This window comes from Silene latifolia, chromosome 5 (genome assembly GCF_048544455.1).
Source record: "Silene latifolia isolate original U9 population chromosome 5, ASM4854445v1, whole genome shotgun sequence".
Lineage (NCBI taxonomy): Eukaryota > Viridiplantae > Streptophyta > Magnoliopsida > Caryophyllales > Caryophyllaceae > Silene > Silene latifolia.
The window spans coordinates 12,977,421-12,996,848 of record NC_133530.1 but is presented as its reverse complement, the minus strand read 5'-3'; the positions used below and the strand labels follow the sequence as shown (position 1 = coordinate 12,996,848).

General features: G+C 38.5%; 2 protein-coding genes across 2 annotated transcripts; one reads left to right on the top strand and one right to left on the bottom strand.

Annotated features, from left to right (window-relative positions):
* Window positions 1-4,745: 4,745 nt before the first annotated feature.
* On the bottom strand, window positions 4,746-9,179 carry LOC141656776 (pentatricopeptide repeat-containing protein At1g02370, mitochondrial-like). Its single transcript, XM_074463830.1, has 2 exons — window positions 8,797-9,179; window positions 4,746-6,213 (listed from the first exon to the last, which is right to left on the bottom strand). The coding sequence occupies exons 1-2, from the start codon at window positions 9,112-9,114 to the stop codon at window positions 4,984-4,986; spliced, it is 1,548 nt and encodes a 515-aa protein (XP_074319931.1). The 5' UTR covers window positions 9,115-9,179; the 3' UTR covers window positions 4,746-4,983.
* A 2,302-nt stretch (window positions 9,180-11,481) lies between these two features.
* Window positions 11,482-19,428, top strand: LOC141656775 (uncharacterized). Its single transcript, XM_074463829.1, has 15 exons — window positions 11,482-11,810; window positions 11,909-11,993; window positions 13,196-13,298; window positions 13,451-13,535; window positions 14,033-14,119; window positions 14,222-14,304; window positions 14,391-14,855; window positions 14,929-15,010; window positions 15,099-15,275; window positions 15,352-15,405; window positions 15,759-15,851; window positions 15,948-16,013; window positions 16,734-16,780; window positions 17,624-18,301; window positions 18,708-19,428. The coding sequence occupies exons 1-15, from the start codon at window positions 11,685-11,687 to the stop codon at window positions 19,087-19,089; spliced, it is 2,613 nt and encodes an 870-aa protein (XP_074319930.1). The 5' UTR covers window positions 11,482-11,684; the 3' UTR covers window positions 19,090-19,428.

Here is a 19,428-nt window from a genome sequence, read left to right as displayed (position 1 = left end):
ATCCGGCGAAGATTGAGGCAGTGACAAAGTGGGAAGCACCAAAGAATGTTGCTGAGGTGAGGAGTTTCTTGGGTTTAGCCGGATACTACAAAGCGGTTCGTGAAAGATTTCTCCAAGATAGCTAGACCGATGACGGCGTTGATGAGGAAAGAGAACAGGTTTCGTTGGGATGAGAATTGTGAGAAGGCGTTCCAAACATTAAAGGAGCGTTTGACCACGCTCTCCCGTCCTAGCATTGCTCGAAGGAAGCGAGAATTTCGAGGTTTTTACGGATGCCTCGAAGAATGGGTTGGGGTGTGTGTTGATGCAGAATGGTAAAGTGATCGCCTATGCTTCTAGGCAGTTGAAGCCTTATGAGGAGAATTACCCTACTCATGACCTGGAGTTGGGTGCAGTAGTGTTTGCTCTCAAGATTTGGAGACACTACCTTTATGGAGCAATCTTTAAGGTATTTTCTGATCACAAGAGTCTCAAGTACATCTTCACGCAGAAGGAGTTGAACATGAGACAGAGGAGGTGGATGGAGTTGATTGGTGATTACGACATGGATATCATCTACCATGAAGGAAAGGCCAACGTTGTAGCTGATGCTTTGAGTAGGAAGAGTGTACATTCTTTGTGTACAGCTCTATCTTTGATGAGACTGAGAGATGAGGTAGCGAGCTTTGGGATTCATATGTTGCAGAAAGGAGAGGCTATGGGTGATATGACAGTACATATGGAGTTTTATGATGATATTCGAGGAAAGCAGGCTTTGGATCCTAAGATAGTGGAGTGGAGAGCTGGAGTAGAGAAAGGGACGGTGTCCCGGTTTTCCATCCATACAGATGGTAGTTTGAGGTTTGATGGTAGGTGGTGTGTGCCTAATGACGAGGAGTTGAAAAAGACAATCATGACAGAAGCGCATTGCACACCATATTCAGTTCATCCGGGTGGAGACAAGCTTTACAAAGATTTGAAGAAAACGTTTTGGTGGCCTGGGATGAAGAAAGAGACAGCTGAGTTCGTGTCCCGTTGTTTGACATGCCAGAGAGTTAAAGGGGAACAGAGAAGACCACAAGGTAAGGTTCAGTCTTTGGAGGTGCCTGAGTGGAAGTGGGAATCCATTTCCATGGATTTCATTGTGGGTTTACCTAGGAGTCAACAAGGTAACAATATGATTTGGGTGATAGTGGATCGGTTGACCAAGTCAGCTCACTTTGTTCCAATGAAAGATACATGGACTAAGGCACAATTGGCTATGGCCTATCGAAAGAACGTGCTTAAGTTACATGGAGTCCCTAAGGACATAGTGTCTGACAGAGATGCGAGGTTTATATCGAGGTTTTGGAAGGAGTTGCAGGAATCGTTGGGAACAGCTTTGAAGATGAGTACAGCATTTCATCCTGCGACAGATGGGCAGACCGAGAGAACAATCAAGACCTTGGAGGATATGTTGAGAGCGTGTGTGATGGATTTCGGTGGTAGCTGGGAGCAGAGGTTAGACTTGATAGAGTTCTCTTACAACAACAGCTATCACACTAGTATTGGTATGGCACCGTTCGAGGCTTTGTATGGGAGGAGATGTAGGAGTCCAATCTGTTGGGACGACAGTCTTTGAGGCAAAGGGTTTTAGGACCGAGATGGTACGGAGATGGTGGAACAGTTAAGATGATCGGGAACGGATGAGAGCGGCTCGGATCGACGAAGAGTTATGCGGATCTACATCGTCGGGAGATAGAGTTTCAAGTTGGGGACAAAGTTCTTCTCGAGTGTCGCCTATGCGCGGAGTTATGAGATTTGGGAAGAAAGGCAAGCTAAGTCAGAAGTTTATAGGTCCTTATGAGATCTTGGAGCGAGTTGGAGAAGTGGCTTATCGTTTGGCGTTACACGGGCCGCTGGAGAGAGTACATAATGTGTTTCATGTATCGCAGCTGCGGAAGTATGTGAGTGACCCGTCACATGTGTTGGAGGCAGAGAGCTTAGAGCTGGATGAGTCTTTATCGTACCTTGAGGTGCCTAAGCAGATCCTAGACCGAAAAGTTAGAAAGACCAGGAGTGGTGAGACAGTTTTGCTTAAGATCCTTTGGTCTAACCATGAGACTGAGGAAGCTACATGGGAGGCGGAGGATATCATGAAAGAGCGTTACCCTTTCCTTTTGATCGGTATGTATGGTTACGGGGACGTAACCTTGTTTCTTTTAGGGGGGTAGGAGATGATCGCGAGAGTTTTTAAGAGTTTTTACACCTTTTTGTATATGTTGTGTCGGTATGTTGTCGGGATAAGTTGGGTTGGGTAGCATGTTTTACGTTGTGTTTAGTTTGACCTTCGAGTCGGGAAGCTTATGGGAGTACCTTTGTTTGGTAGTGGTTTGAACTTCGGGGACGAAGTTCCTTTTAAGGAGGGAAGACCGTAATACTCCGTATTTATGGTCTTGGGGTACTCTATCGAGTAGCCCTTACTCGTCGAGTAAGGGTATGTTGCGAAATAAAACAGTTTCGACTGATGGGTACTCGATCGAGTAGTCAGGCACTCGATCGAGTAGGGGGTACTCGATCGAGTACCTTGGGTACTCGATCGAGTGTCCCATTTTATCGGGGTTTTTCTCGGGTTTTGTTAATTACGCGATTAAGGTATTTAAATCAATTCGTCTTTATTCTAAATCACTTTTACCAAAACCTAAAACCTGTTTAAGAGAGAAAGCGATCGATCATCTTCCTAATCGCGTCCTTAACAATTCCCGAGATCGACGGTCGGATTGCATCGTAGTTTGTGTCGTTGGATTCGTTGCGTCGAGGGTAAGCTTCTAGCATAATTTTTATAACGTTTTGTTAAGATTAGTGAAACCCTAATTTTAGCAATTGGGGGTTTTTGTGAATAAGTGATTGAATAGTAGTATTCGTATGTTTATGTTAGGAGGAGAGTTCATAGAGGAAGCGTTTTGAGACAAAGTAGATTCCGTCTGCCAGGTGTGCTTTCCGGGGGATTTCTACTCGGTATTAGTCCCATAATGGGATATTGGTGATGTCTTGTAATTAGTTAATTGATTTGTTGATTGTAATTGTGTTTGTGATTGTGGTTGTGTTGTTGATGGTTCTCGAGATGCGTTCTCGAGTGAGGGGGTCACTTGCGGGAGTGATCTCACGCCCTAGTTTCGCCCTTAGTGGAACCCGCCACGAAAGGGGATGTGCACATTAATGGACGGGGTTATCGCTCGTACGATGAGCGGGGCTTAGGTGGGAACGGCTGCGTCCCCCATCGCGGGTCCGTCCAGTGGACGATCGATGATTGAGACGGTTGGTTGGATGTGTGTGTGTGTGGCGGTTCAAATTTTGTCTGTTTGTCTTATTGTTGTTATCTGTTTTGATTGTGTGATTAGTACGACCCTGTTGTTTTGTAAACTGCGGTGATCCATTCGGGGATGGTGAGCGGATATTGAGCGGTATAGAGATGATACGGGATAGTCGGGGATGGCCACGACATGACGATAGAGTCTTCCGCTGTAGTTTAGTTTTATTTACATTTCAGTTTGAGTAGACAGTCTGGAATAATGTATCGTATTATCATTTTGAGTTTCAAGGATTGTATTCATTCATTAAACGGTTATTAATAAATGTTGTTTCTTTATCGCTGTTGTTTGATTATCATACCTCGGGCAACCGAGATGGTGATGTCTCCATACCTGAGTGGTCCTGGTAAGGCACTCGGAGTATGGGGGTGTTACACTATGACATATGAACTCTATTGAGCTCAATATCTATCTCGATTCTAATATTTATTGATATATATGGGCTAAAAAATTTTTGACGGAAAATTTATTGATCTCATGCCAAATTATCACGTCTAAAGATGGATATTGAGCCTAATAGAGTCCTTATGTCATGTGATGATAAATGACAAGCTTGGTTACGCGTCCAAGTAATCACTTAACGCCTAAAACTGAGTTTAATTGACAAAAATAAAGTTTAGGGGTACATTTAGTGATAATGACAACAATTAGGGGTACCACATATAAAGTCGAAAAGTTGAGGGTACCATGTAGAACATCCCTTTAATTATCTTTCTATGTTAGAAATGATTTTAATGATAATTTAATCTTCAAATCCATGGTTGTTCACTCGTTTATCTAATACGTCCGTTCGCTTGAATTCCAAACGTTTTCTATTTCAGGTTCATTTTGATTTCATACGTTTATATTTTAGGTAATTTTTACCCATTTTTACTCTAACCTCTTTCATTATATTACCAAATAAGTATAAAAGGCAGTTTTTTTAGTACAATAAGATTTCAACCGCCTAACTTTACATACTTTTTCATTACTTTTGCTACTTTTATCCATTTTCTTACTTACGTATGAATTTCAAGTAAACAGAGGGAGTGATAACCACCGCAAATGATTCATTTATTTCTCGTTTATCTTTGTGCGAAAAACAAAGATAAATATATAACCGGGACAGAGGGAATATTAGCGGATATTGGACGGAGGGAACATTACCAAAGATTTAAGATCCAACTCTTTACCTTATGACACAAGTTTTGGACGTTTCCAAACCAGCTAAGTTGGCCAACTTATAATCTCGATCACAAATGACAACTGACAAGTATTACATGTTCCGTTGATCGGAGGTAAAATCGAACAAGCACGATCAATGTGACACTAAGATAAAGAGATGAAACTATAACTGCTTCTTCCTAGTTCCTGTAAATTAGAGAGAAACCAGATGGTTCCGCTTTCATGGACCAAAGTACTTCCAAGAATGACAGATGATTCAGGACAGAACAACAGTAATAATTAACATCACCAAAAGAGCACACACATTTTATTAGTGTTTTACCTTCAGATTTTCAGTTCCCGTCCGACATGCTCCAAGAATTTCAACTCTACGTCTACAGCCAAAACCTGAACATATGGTGCCCATATTAAGCTACGATATCTAGTGTGGGGAAAAAAAAAATCAACCCCCTCTCCTCATCCCTCGCAAAAACCCTTGCTCTAAACTCGACTAGGGGCAAACCAGCTTAAGTAACTCCTCAAGCCTGGGAGTAACATTAATGCTATCTTTCTCTATCCTTTCACGCATATCAGGCGCTGTTTTCTCAGCATCCACATGAGTCTCAAGGAGCCATAAATAGGCTTTTGTGTCCAAGGCCCCAGCTCTCTTTAATAACTGGCAAAATTTCTCTAGACCATCAACATCTTTCCGATCTTTGAAGTGCTGGAAGCAAGGATCAAGCTTCTCAGCAAGTGGTTTCCATTTGGAAACAATGGCAGCTTCCATATGCTTCAATGCACACTCCGTCTGACCCTTCCCAAAGTAGTAATTCATGAATTCGACATGTGGAAAGCGTACTACATTTCCTGTTTTCTTTGTAGCATCTTTTAGCAAAAGGTCAGCCTCCTCGAGCATGCCGTGCCTCAAGTACGCACTTATTAGAACAGCCGGTACAAAGTCATCATAATTCTCGCAGGTTGATTCCCACTCGCGGAAGTAATTTTCGAGGCCTTTAATATCGTCTAGTCTTGACAACGCTTGAAGCAGTGAAACGTAACTCCGTTTGTTATCAACTTTGTGCTTTGACTTGAGCTTGTTCCAAGTCTGGATGACGGAGTCTAATTTACCAACACCAGCATACAAGCTAATCAGATGTTCGAATGCACTGCGACTTGGATTATCGGAACTATCCAAGATATTTTCCAATTTTTCCAAGTGTGAAGAAGCTTTCTCGAATTGGCCAAACTCTATAAACACTGATGCAACGTTGCAATATATTACCCAATTATCCTTTACAAGGATATCTTTTTGAGCCTCGTGAAACACTCGTTCTACTCCCTCCAGATCTCCAAGAAGTCGATAACTTTGGATCCAATAGCTATATGTGTGACCATCTAGAGCTACGTGTTTATTCTTCATTTCTGATATAAGTTCTGGTACCTTTTCGAGCTGTTTGGTTTTCACATATAGATTGAGAATATTGTTGAACACAACAACATGGGATGGAAAACCCATCTCATCCATCTTTTTGAAAGTAGCCAGGGCTTTATCGGTTTCCAAATCAGCACAATAGCAAGATAAGAGTGACCCATATACATATTTGTTTTTAGAAGCAGACGGAATGTTGTCAAAGTACTTCTCAGCTTCAGCAAGACCCTTAACTTTGTGCAACATATCTACGCGCAATGCAAAGTCTCTACCTAAAGGGTCACTTTTGCCTTTCTCAAACCAATCTAAAATCTGCATCAGACATAGAACAAGAGAATTAAATGTCGCCAAAAAGACATCTTTTATAAAGCAGGTAAGCACTCAATTACTCCATTACCTTAACGCATATTAAACACCACTCCCATTAGAACAGCAACACCATCAGTAAATGAGTTGTAAGATTGACCAATAGCAACACTTCGGAAATGAGACAAACTAAAAGTAAAGCTACAAACCCGAAAATCCAAATTTGTTTTTTCTAGGATAGTGTTGCTTACAGATTACACACAGCAACAGGCAACAGCTAAGCAGAGAACAATGAACACAAGCTAAACTCCCGAAAAAAAAATCGGTTTACTACTTATTACTTCGTACAACATCTCACAAATGTGGACTAATTCAAGGACATCAATCTCTGCACATGCTACTACCTACACCAAAAAGAAACCATCTTTTTTCCTTAGAAATGACATTGTTTACTACCCCCTCCGTCCTGGTAATTTGATCATCAAATTGCACTAAAGTGCACTTATCATCCATTAACAAATGGTCCGCTTCTCTCCCCTTGGTCTTTGTGCCGAGGGAGTAATTACCCATCATCATAGCTAAGCAAATATACTATTAATATAGTAATTACACTAATCAAACTAAACTATACAATGCTATTAGACAAAAAGTTAGCATCTTTTCAACATATTAATACTCACTCTGTCTCGATCGTTATTTAGCAAAATGGGGTTGTATGGAAATTATTTAGCAAAATAGGGTCCACTATGATTAGGAGTTCGACTTAGCTCCTAAAAGGTAACACTCCAGTTCGGATGGCGTGTTCCAATAGAAACCAGTGGGGAGTCATGGGGGAGCAGGGGTGCCCGCTAGAGAATTAAAATTTCGAACTCTTTAGTTAAAATTTTACATACTGTCCTTGTGTTTTTGTGATTTCTACATGGTAGTACCCCTAAGTTCTGTCATTAACCATCATAGTAACCCTAAACTTTTATTCCGTCAATTTGTTGCGTTAATTTATGACCTGGCTGCTTATTTAAGATTTCTTTGGATTTAATCTCGATTAACCTTTACTAATATTTTTGTAACTAAAGTTAACATTAATACCTACACCATCTCATCTCACATCAAACACCATAACTCTCACACATAACCACCCTAATAACCCCACTATACCAAAACATCATCGTCCCTCTGCCCTACTTTCATCCAACATCCACCACTTTCTTTTTCTGTCCCTAATTTTAGCCGCCCCCATTATCGTGCACTTTGATTACCCTATTGTATAAATTTGAGTGACAGACAACTAAAAGGGCGAAAATGGCTTGTAGAAGTGGTGGCGCAACGTTGGTGTTGGCGGGTGAGTTGGATTGATGAGGCGGTAGGGTGTGGGGTAGTTATTGGCAAGAATGAAAATAAAAAGAATGGTTATTGTCAAGGTAGTGGTGGCAAGAATGGAAAGCAACGGAATGAGTATTACGGAGGATGTTGGTACAGTATGGGTAAGGCAAAAATTTATTGGTGGTTAAACGAGGACTATGTGAAAGTTGGTGGTGTAACAAGTGTGATGGTGGTGCGACAACATTGGGCGGTGGTGCAAAGAAAGTGTAGTGGAGTGAGTGGTGGTTTGATGAAAAAAGGTTAAGTGGTTGATAATTGATTGTCATTGGTGGGAAAAAAAAAAGATTAATGGTAGTTTAAGACAAGTTAACAGAGCAATTACTCAATTATTGACGGTATAAAAGTTTAAGGTTACGACGACGGTTGATGACAAAATTTAAGGGTACCAGTGGGTCAGGGGAACTTAGCTAGTAGCAAAGGGTAGCACTCGCTACCCCAAAATTTCAGAAAATGGTTAAAATTATCGATTTTTGCTACCTCAAAATTTTTATATATGGACCTTAACATAAGTATCAAACAATATTAGAAAAATTCGCTACACTACCAGTATGTTTCGAAAAGTGAAGGGGTACTATGTAAAAATTGCAAAAAACACGGGCACTATTAGAAAATCCCAAAAAAAATTGGAACTTTTTTCGAGTTTCCCTTGTAGCCTCACCTGTTTGCCAAATTTTTCACTGACGCTGTAAAACGGCTGGCGCTTTCGCAAATGAGACAAACTAAAGGTAAGGCTACAACCCAAAAAATCCAATCTTTCTTAGATAGTATTGGTTTCAATCACCCACACCAACATCCAGCAGCTGTGAAGTCCCTAAAAGCAGAGAACAACATAAACACAAGCTAAAACCCTAAAAGAAATCGGGTTTTGGTTTCGGTTTACTCCATACAGCATCTAGCATATGTCAACTCATAAATCAAAAAAGTATCCATCTTTCTTTCCAAACAAATGCTATTGATCACTCTTACTAATTACCCATCATCACAAACCCTAAAACAAATGCTACGAGTATTGATTACTGTTACTGATACGAGAATTGCATTAATAATAAGATCAGAAAAAAAGTTGGCATCTTTTCAACATATATTAATAATAACTCCGTCTCAATCATTTATTTCCTTTTGATTAAAATACCCTCACACGGAATTAAAACAAGTACTAGTAAAATGTAAATAAATGATCAAGACATAGGGGAGTATTAAATTAAATACCTCAAGACATTGTTGGTAACGGCCTCTTTTACGGAGGTCTTTGAAACAATAAAACAGCGGAACTCTGTTGACATGTTGACCTGTTTTTAAGATACGGTGCAAAACATCGGACACTTTGCCACCTTTAGACCCCACTTGATTTATTTTTTTGAGGATATACTCCTTCGACGCCGGGGCTTTGGTGGTTGTGGCGGTGGAGGCGGCGGTGGCAGCGGCGGTGGATATGTGGCGAAGGAGAGGGTGGATGTTGGTGTTGAGTATGCGGGTGGCTATGGTGGTTGAGACCTTCATTTTCGTAAGCTTCAATACCTGATACATCGTTTTTGTGTTCTTGAGAAGTGTTGTGAGACTTGTGACTTGTGAGGGTTTTAGCCTTTAGGTTGGCTTTTATTTTGAACTCAACGGGCCGTCTCGGTCGGGTTATTTCGGTTAAATACATTGATCTAAGGTAAATTGTGGGCTCTTTTTTATCCGAATTAGGTTTCGTAGTTGCTCATTCATGTATGAGTTTTACTTAATCATTAACTTTTTTTTTCATCATTTTTCCATAATATGCTGTTGCCTAAAAAAACTCTCTCTAATTCTTTCCCTCACAAAATTAATCAAATCTACAAAATTAATCAAATCTGTCAAATTACACAATGGATGCTAATTCTCATATCGATAAGTAATAATTCTAATTCTTAATTTTATTAATTATATTATACGGAGTATCAAAGAATTAATTTCCACTAATTAAATTAGAGGGAGATAGGGCGTCCGAAAAATAAGGGTTTGTAACATCGTCGCCGACGTTAGGGTGAGGGACAGCGGCCATGTCCGCCGTTACAATAAGACACGGTGTGTGGCCCGCTGGTAGTCGTGCCGATGTTGATGACTGCTAGTGGTGGTAGGTAGGGGGTGTTAATGGTTGGCCACAAACTACATATACAGTGAACACAAGAACTACGTACTGTTTTTCGTGCTTGTTTTGTTTTTTTTTTTTTCATTTTGTTTTGTTAAATGTTTTGTACTTCTTTTTATTTTGTTAATCGTTGTCAGGCGAGATCGTTTGAGGTGGCGGCGGTGAGGGTGGTGGTTGACGGGTGGTGAAAGTTAGAGTGAGAAAAGGGTAAATAAAAGAGAGTAAGAGAGACTGAAAGAAGGGTATTAAAATGAAATCAGTAAAATAAAAGGTGTATTATGCTCATCTTGAATGAGTAAACTTGAATTTTGGGAATTTTTTTGGGACAGGGGGACATTGCTTAACTTATTGGGTTATTCCGCGTCATTTGAGTTTGCAAGAATCCATGTTATACTGAGGTATTTCGGGCTATGTTAATTTTAGGTGTGTTGTTATCGAGTTATTTATGGATAATAGTCAGTATGTAACAAACAGAAAATAAACACTTGGATTGGATCAGATGGGGTTGAGTTATGGATCAATATCATATCATCGATCTATTCGGATGAAGTTGATGTGATGGTCGGGTTGTTCGGTGACTTCGTTTCAGGTACCTTTTCAAGGTCTACTTAACACCAAGTCTCCAACAAATAATTGAATTTTCCGGGAAAACTCTCTCTCGATATTTTATTTACCTATTTCAGTTATAGTTATCTCATTCATTTAATTATTCTATGTTATAAATGATTTTAATGATAATGATAATTTAATCTTCAAATCCATTGTTGTTAATTCGTTATCCTTTTTTGCTCGCTTGAATTCAATACATTTTCTATTTCGGGTTCGTTTTGATTTCATACGTTTCTATTTTAGGTAACTTTTACCCATTTGAAACTTTGAATGTACCAACATATCCTTACCTTTTTTCATTATAGTACCAAATAAGCATAAATGTAGTTTAGTACAATAAGATTTCAACCGTCTAACTTTACCTACTTTTATGCATTCCTAAAATAGAAAGACAAACAATTGACCAAAATACCAAAAAATAAAATAGACAAAATAAATGACCGGGACGAAGAGTGTATTTTAAAATAAATTTTAGAAAAAGAGAACAATAAAAGTGGGACGGACATAGTGTCACATGAAGGGAGGATAAAGACATCTTATTTTTATTAATTTAGAAGACAATACTTAATCCAGGGCGTGTCACGTCATTAATTCAGCCTTTTTTTTTGGAAATACATATTATGGTGAGACCCGTTAGTGTGGAATGTATTTATTTCTTCAGAATTCCGGCTACACAAACATGCGACAAATTCCGTCTTAGAACCAATACTATGGAATAATACTATGAAATAATTTTATACATTCCGAATAAATGAAATTAATGGCATATAAGCGGAATGAATTACAAATCGGAATAAACGAAACTAATTACAAATAAATGAATTACATAATTTTAAAAAAAATTAAATAATAATAAAATTACATAATTACGAGAAGGAATTACATTTAATTACGGGATTGAATTACATATAATGCGAATAAATTACATGCATAATTTTTAAAAACTAGATAGTACGATATATTTTTAAAAAAACATATCCTTTGTTATTTTTTCTCTTAAACCATTTCATGTTAACAAGTATTTGTAACAAGTTTAAACATTAGTACAATAGAAATGCAAAAAAAAAAAAAATACATCAAAAAACATTAATACCGGCCCAAATATATACCCGTGCAATTTTGCACGGGTTTAAAAGTAGTAAAGTCATAAACCAGAATAACATGTTCCTGTTAAGTTTCGAACCCTAGACCAAACTTCCAGCACTCCCCTAAAACAAGATAGGGAAGAAGAGAGAAACCGAACATCCAGTAGCTCACAAGTCTTGATCTCGTGATCACTTGTTCCTCTCAATCTCTATCTTTTCATTTTATTTTTAATTTAATTTTCCCTCCAAATAAATAACCGTTACTCACACCTTCACCGTGGTGAACTCCAATGTCTCCCACAACGACGCCCTTTCAAGTCGCGTCACTCGTCAACGCTCCGTCGTTTCCAAACGCCGTCGTTTGGTCCGACGATAATCTTATCGCCGTCGCTAATGGCGACATCGTCACTATTTTGGTAATATTACAATTTACTACTTCAAATTCCGATTTTGTTTGATTTTGTTAAACCCTAATTTGTTCAATTGATTGAATTTGTTGTTGAATTTTTGGTAGAATCCGGAGAATGTTCAAGGTCCTCGAGGTGTCATCACCGTTTCTACTGGATTGCCGTTTAAAGTTGGCGTCATTAAACGCGATGGTAAACTACATTGTTGTTATTTAAAACCGTCTTACACGAGAATTTATGAATTCTAGCACTTTTGCTAGTTTCACAGTGTTTAGAATTAGAATGGAGTTATTCTGTCCGTCACAATCATTTGTTTACCTTTTTTAGGGGTATTTTAATTAAAGGTAAACAAATTAATGTGACAGAGGATATACTAAACTTTGTGATTAGTTTAGTTGATTGGTGTCAGTAACAAATTTAGTTCGATTACTAATTCTTGTGAATAAAATTCTGAACTTGTGATGAACTTACGTTGAGTACTCGAAGGAGGTGATGAACTACATTGTCATTATTCCAATTCTATTTTTTTTTTTAAATGGACGGTTCTAAAGGATGATTAATGTCAGCCAACCCCAAATCATTTTGGGATTAAGGCTCTGATGTTGTTGTTGTACAATACGTAGTAGTATTTTTAAGAATCTTGTTTTTGCTAGTTTTGCAGTGTTCAGATTTAGAATGCCCATAAGGTTATCATGCAACTAACGTTGCTTGGTGTAGTAAAAAATTAGTTCGATTACTAATTCTTGTGAATGAAAATAACCAAGTTGTGATTAAGTTGCCTTGAGTAGTCGAAGTTGATTGTCTTGCTGTTGGGAGGGGATACTCTAAGGGTGTGTTTGGATTGAGGGATTTGAGAAGAAAGGGAGAGGAGGGAATTGGAAGGATGAGAAATCCATTGTTTGGTTAGCAAAATGAAGCTAGAGGGATTTGGAAGGGAGAGAAAATGGACCCCTCCATTTCCTTCCTACAAGGCAAATTATTTCCCCACCAACATAGGCAAGATTTGGAGGGAAAATCATCTCCTCCATTCTCCCTCCCCTCCCCTTCCCTTCCTTTCTCTTCCCTCCTTCTCCCTCCCCTTCCTTTCCCTCCTTTTTTTCTATCTAAACAATGCCCAAGTCAACTAAAACAAAAATTATGTGATCATGCAATTGTAGTTCTTTTCAATAATTTCAATACGTCCAGAGTAGACGCTTAGCAAATTGCATTGTATTATCACTTGTTAGAAGCTTACAGTTCCCTTTACCGAAAGAAATCTATTCCCCTAAGAGTAAGTTTTTTTGGCCACCCCTCTTTGTGATTCTTGGACTTGTGTTGATATATGATTTTTGGGTGTTCATCCAATATTTGACCATTTAAATTTATGAATCTTATAAGTTACATGAAATATGTAGATTTGCTATCTGGGTGCTTATTGCCCACTTGTTTGGCAAGAGACCGTCAACCCTGTGTTCGATCAATTGCATGGTCTCCTGTTGGATACACTCCTCATAACGGGTACGTGAAATATTTTCCGTCTTTTAATGAACTTATTTCTGACTATTACAAATACACTTGTACTCCCAACTGCTCCCTCGGACTTAATCATTTGTTTACCTTGTTTAATTCTTTGTATATATTTGTTGCCAATTTTCAAATTCTGTTTGCAGATGTCTCCTTGCCGTTTGCACTACTGAAGGCCGTGTAAAAATATATCGGGAACCATTTTGTGAGTTTCAGGCTGAATGGATAGAGGTATACTCCTAAGCACAACAACCTTTTCTGTTTGTAAAAAGCTAGCACGGAATTCCCTTGCATGAATATGGTTTGAATGTCAGTATGTAAACAAAATAAATCTGTGAAGTCTATGTTATGGATCTTATGGTCGTTAGGGACTTAGGGCTAGATATAACTCTTTAGTCTCTCCGGTAATTCAGTCTCTTGGCAACAAATTCTGCTACATCCACAAAACACAATAAACAAAGTAAAGGTAAAGATTTGCAAGCGATAGCTAGTTTGTCCATATAAATTGGATCTACCAGCATTTTGTATCTACAAGATGTTGGCCATTGTTGTTTTTCATTTATCTAGTTACCTGCATGGCTTTCTTAGAGGGTTAGAGCCTAATGGAGTACTTGATGCAAGCTCCATCAATTAACTGTTATCAAAAGCTTTGTAGAATGAAAAGGCTAAGCTGTTTGTGAACTCTTCTATGTAAATTCAATAACAGTTTTTTTTATCGTGGTGCTTAGGTAATGGACATTTCAGACGTGCTGCACAAATACTTAGAGAAGACCAACTATGGGGAGCCTTTAACATCCTTGTTACCTGTAATGGATGTGAGTTAGCTATGTTTTTGCCCTGGTCACACCACCGCCTTTTGTCTTTGATGACATTCATCAATATTTCCTAGTTTACAACTTTGTTGATATGCTGACTAGGAATCCGTTAGTCAAACACTTGCAGAAGATGGTCTTGATATTACAAACTTCACTCCAATAAAAGAGGACAAAAGAAAAAGAGTGTACGTGTTTCTCCCTCATTTATCTCTCTTTCTCTCAATTCTTTCGCTCTCTATATGATCTAATTTTCTTTGTTCGCTGCTTTCAGTCTGAATGCCTATACTCAAAAGATCGACCCTACATACGATGTTGATCTTAGTGAGAGCAATGTGATCAATTTTGCTGCTAAAGGTAAAAAGACTTCAAATAAAAGGACACTGGACAACCATACTGGTTATGTTTTAAAAGCTCATCAGTATGCTTCACGCTCTTCAATGCTGGCATCCCTTGTCGTTGGCTGGTCTCCTGTGATGCAATTGTCTGCAGATGATCCTAATAATTCATGTGATTTTTTCTGTCTTCTGGGTGTTGGGACAAAGTATGGATCTATATCAATTTGGAAATTTGATAGACCGTCCTACTACTCTATTGACCAGCATGGTGGTCCAATACAAATGGTTCTTAAGGGTGTCCTAGAGGCCCACAGTGCATGGGTCACTTCATTGAGCTGGGTATTACTTCCTTCTGGTACAAGCTCACAGGTTCTATTGGCTACTGGTTGTTCTAATGGCAGGTGGGTTCATTGCGATTACTGTTTACGTTCTATGCTGTAAGTAACATGATTTACAAATTTAATGGCTTTTCAGCGTGAAGATCTGGATGGCTTATATCTGCGATTTCAAAAGCCCATCTGAAGCTAACCAGACTCCTTTCTCATTGTTCTGTGAGGTGCAATCTTGTTCACTTGGGATTTATATATCTCGTACATAATTGTCTCAGCTCATCATTGACTAATTTTTCTCCCAATCCTGAATAGATCTCTGTTGGTGATAATGCCCTAGTCTCGACACTTTCTCTGTGTATTCCAGCTCAATCACGAGATAAGATTCTGGTAGCTGTTGGTAAAGGATCTGGATCTTTTGAAGTATGGTCATTTGACAGAAAGACAAACAGCCCAAAAAAAGTTGGATCATATGATGCACATGTTCAAGCTGTAAGCATAAAATATTTAACTTCGTATTATGCTCATTAGGAATTAAAGAATGGTAACCCATGCTCACATCGTTCAGGTCACAGGTTTAGCTTGGGCTCTTGATGGACATTGTCTATACAGCTGCAGTCAGGTAATAATATGGCAAATGCTTTTTGATGTAGTTTAATTGGGGTTTCTTGCGAGCGTGGTATATACTATGTGCTGATCCTATATACTGAACTTGGAAACATCATAGACAGAACTCATAGAAGTATCCTGCCGGAGAAGTTAATAATTTGCTTATGTAGTTTAACTTTAACTATTTAAGCAGATCTGTACTATGGAAACTAGAAGCCATGCAATGCTTTCTCGATAGACTACGATGTACGTACTAGAGTAGATAGGGGTAAACGTGGAAAAGCTCTGTACCCTGTAGGCAGCTCTTTTCTTGTACTTGTTGAATATAAGAAAAATAGGTTGACGATATTTTATTGGGAACTATAGGATAATTCTATTCATGGATGGATACATCATAAGGGCACTTTGTTCAAAGCATCTATTCCACCAAACAATCTTGGAACTAGAAGCTCCTCTGATGTATGGGTATCATCTAATATGTTTACTTCATTTTATATTTCTTTCCGCTTATCGTATAGTATAGTATACTAAATGGTACGCGAACAACTTTGGCAGCTTCCGTCTGTATCAGATTCATCCTATGGAATTGCAGTTTCCCCAGCAAATTTAGCTCTGGCTGTGGTATGTGCCAGTTTCTAGTCGTTATAGTGTAATACTGTATGATTTTCCTTCAGAAATTGCTGACTCCATCCTGATATGCGTTGTCTTGGGACTTCATATTGATCTAAATTATGCCCATACTGTATTTAAGCTCTGTAGTTTTCTTTTGCGTTCATCGTTGCTCTCTGGATCAATTCAACTTCTCTTGCTACTTTATGGTCTCTGATTTTAGTTTATTTTTTAGTGGTTAATAACGGAAGAATAGTGTCACATCCTGCATCTCTTTTGCGTTGGCAGATTTATTTTGTTAAAAGATTTTTAAATTCTCTTGACATGAATGTTGTCTTCCTTTTGGTTATGAGCTTTGTTGATGCTGACAGTCCAGAAAAAAAAAAACATATTTCTGTAACTTGAATATGTATTCATAGAAGTTTTGGACTAGTTCTTGGCGAATAGTGTCGGTAGTACGTAGCAGTCTAGAGAGTCGAGCTTAGTAGGGGTAAAATGTTTTGTTCCAATACCTTTTTTTTCTTCACTAGCTATTTTCTCTTCCAATCTCTTCTGAGGCCTTTGATGATCTGATCTCATTTCTCATGCACAGCCAGTAACATATGGTTTTGGATAGATAGTTCAAGTCAAGTGAAGTACGGAGTTCAAGTTGTTATTTCTTCATTTGCATATTTGATGCATGTTTGAACTTTGATGTTTTTGAAGAGTAACTTAACTTTGTCATACCTTCAGGCACGTCGATTTGATGCTGGACAGTTAGATCATATGTACCAAAAAAGGTACACTGCTTCTGATTGGTTTCCGTAAATTTCTAAGTAACTTGGTATCTTATGAATAAGGATAACATTCTTCAACCACAGGCCTGATACAAACATTTAAATATAACATATAAGATTTATAAAAAAAGTGTTTCCATATTTGCATTAGCGCATTGTTAGACTAATGAGTCATTTTGGAATGCTAGCCTGTACCTTAAGTTGTGCAAATTTGAAAAACACTCTTGAGGCTCTATTACGTTAGAACTTGCAAAATAAAACTGCATTTGTAATTACTAGAAATGCAACGACTTTGGGATCATGTGTACTCAGTACTAGTGTTGGAATCTGGATATATTGTGCAAAATAGAATACTACCTCCATCCCAAATGTATTAGTCCCAATTCAATTTGGTGGTCAGTCGATTTCAACTTTAACCTCTAATTTCTCTAAATAAGTACAGATACAATGTAAAAACTGTCATGTTTGATTTGATAACAAACTATATTCAATATTCTTATGATCAGTTTTAAAGGTGGCGTGTAAATGGGTTGGAGAGTAATTTTTTTGTATAGCAAGGAGAGAAGGAAAAAAAGGAACGATACTAACCGCTGTGCTGCAACTTATGTGTTCATGTAAAACAGACTTGTTTTTGAAAATGCATGCAATTGTATCCATTTTGCTGCTCTTTTAACCTATTTTCTAGTGGGGTAGTTTGTAAGGCTGCTGAAATAAGAGAGAACAAGAACGTCGAGAAGGCAATATATGTCCCAGAAAATATTTCATTGAAGCTGTCCTTTTCTGAAAATATGGTTCTATTCACATGAGAAATAAGGATCTCACATATTCTCTCTCTTTACTATGCAGAACTCAGAGGGCCAGTGTTGAATTTTTTTGGATAGGAGGACAAGAGTTTAACATGTCACTAGATATTAACTTAAGTCTTGATATAGACTCATGCTCTGGGTTTACCAAAGAAGAGCTAGTAATTTGGGGTTCCAAGCTGCTGTGGTCTCTAAACTTATACGAGTCCTCTGGCAAACACCTGGTTGCCTGGGATGTTTTATCTGCTATATTAGCTTTCAAGCAATGTGCTCCAAAGTTTATTCACCAGATAATTCGAAGCTGGGTGGAGCTATTACTCGAGGGTTATTTGGACTCATCTACTCACGACATCTTGTCTGACTTACCTGGATATATGCCACAAATTAGTTCCCGACAGCTGCACATGCTCAATATTTTGTGTCGACGTGTAATGTTATCAACTATCAAGCCGTCAAAAGTAGCAGAACGGTATGACATAGAAGAGGAAGAAAAATGGTTGAATATTATGTTAAACAGCGAAAAAGAACTCAGAGAGAGGCTTGTTGGGTTGAGTTTATCAACTGTTTTAGTTTGTCTGTCTCATCCAGCTGGCAATGTAGAATTTGGGCTGTGGGGCCCTGTCGGAATTGCGCAGATGGTGAAGTGGGTCATGCAAAATCAGGATCATGTGGACCAAAAGTTATATGTTTTGGCGGCAGAAGTTAGAGGGCATGTTGCACGGTACTCATTTTTACATTCTCTTATGTACTAACTAAAAATTGCCTATTGCCGTTCCGTACAAAAATTAACTATTTTATTTGACCAACAATGCTCGACGCATTTCGTATGTCTGGCTGTGGTCAATGGGTTGTTGATTGCTCCTTTGAAACATGGAATATGGCGTTATCACTCCAATTCATGCCTTTTCTCTGGTTTATCTATTTTCTTCTGTGCCAAGGATTAGGGACCGTTTTTATGCGTGGATTTACATTTTACGGCATGTCAGTGTTTAGCCACCTTATAAGAGATCCGTGGCATTGTAGGTAGCTAGTAGTTACCCTGCATACCAAAGTTTTATCCCATGATAACAATTACTGATTTCTGGTTAATTAGGACCTACACTTACCGGGAATGCTACTCTTTGCAGGCTGCATAATGTGTGTGATTACAAGGAAGAAGAGCATTGTTTATATTGTTCTGCTCCTGTACCTTTCGAATCTCCAGAAGAGGCATTTTGTGAGGGTGTACAATGTGGAGACGGGGAAGCCCCTCAAAAGCATAAACTAGCTCGGTGTGCAGCGTCTATGCAGGTTTGTCCTCTTACACCATTATGGTTTTGTATGTGCTGTCGAAGACGAGTTTCAAAGGTGCCACCCTACCATCTACATAATATGGTTGATCGACCCTCTGACTTTGGGTCGTTGATTAAATCTGTGGTAAAGCCATTACCAAATCCCTTATGTCCCTTCTGTGGGATATCATTGCAAAGACTACAGCCAGACTTTCTGCTGTCAAAGTCACCTGTTTAATATCTGTAATTATCAGTAGTGTTTTTAGAAACCGATGTATTATTAGTAATTACTCCGTATGTCATAAAAACTGTTGTTGTAAGTTGTAATCGGCATGTCGTTCTCTCTTTTCCATGCCACCCACCTACTTCACGCAGACTTGTGCCCTTTTCTTCTGAAAGTGTCAGTCACGGTAGTTTTATTCTGACTGGATTATGAGTACCATCGCTAATGTATCTGTTACTACAGTGCAATGCACAATGTATAGAGACGAATTTCATAAAGAGCTTACTGGTAAGTCTCAAATTGTAATCTAAGCCTTTAATTTTTCACAAATAATTACAAGTGAACAGTTATTCT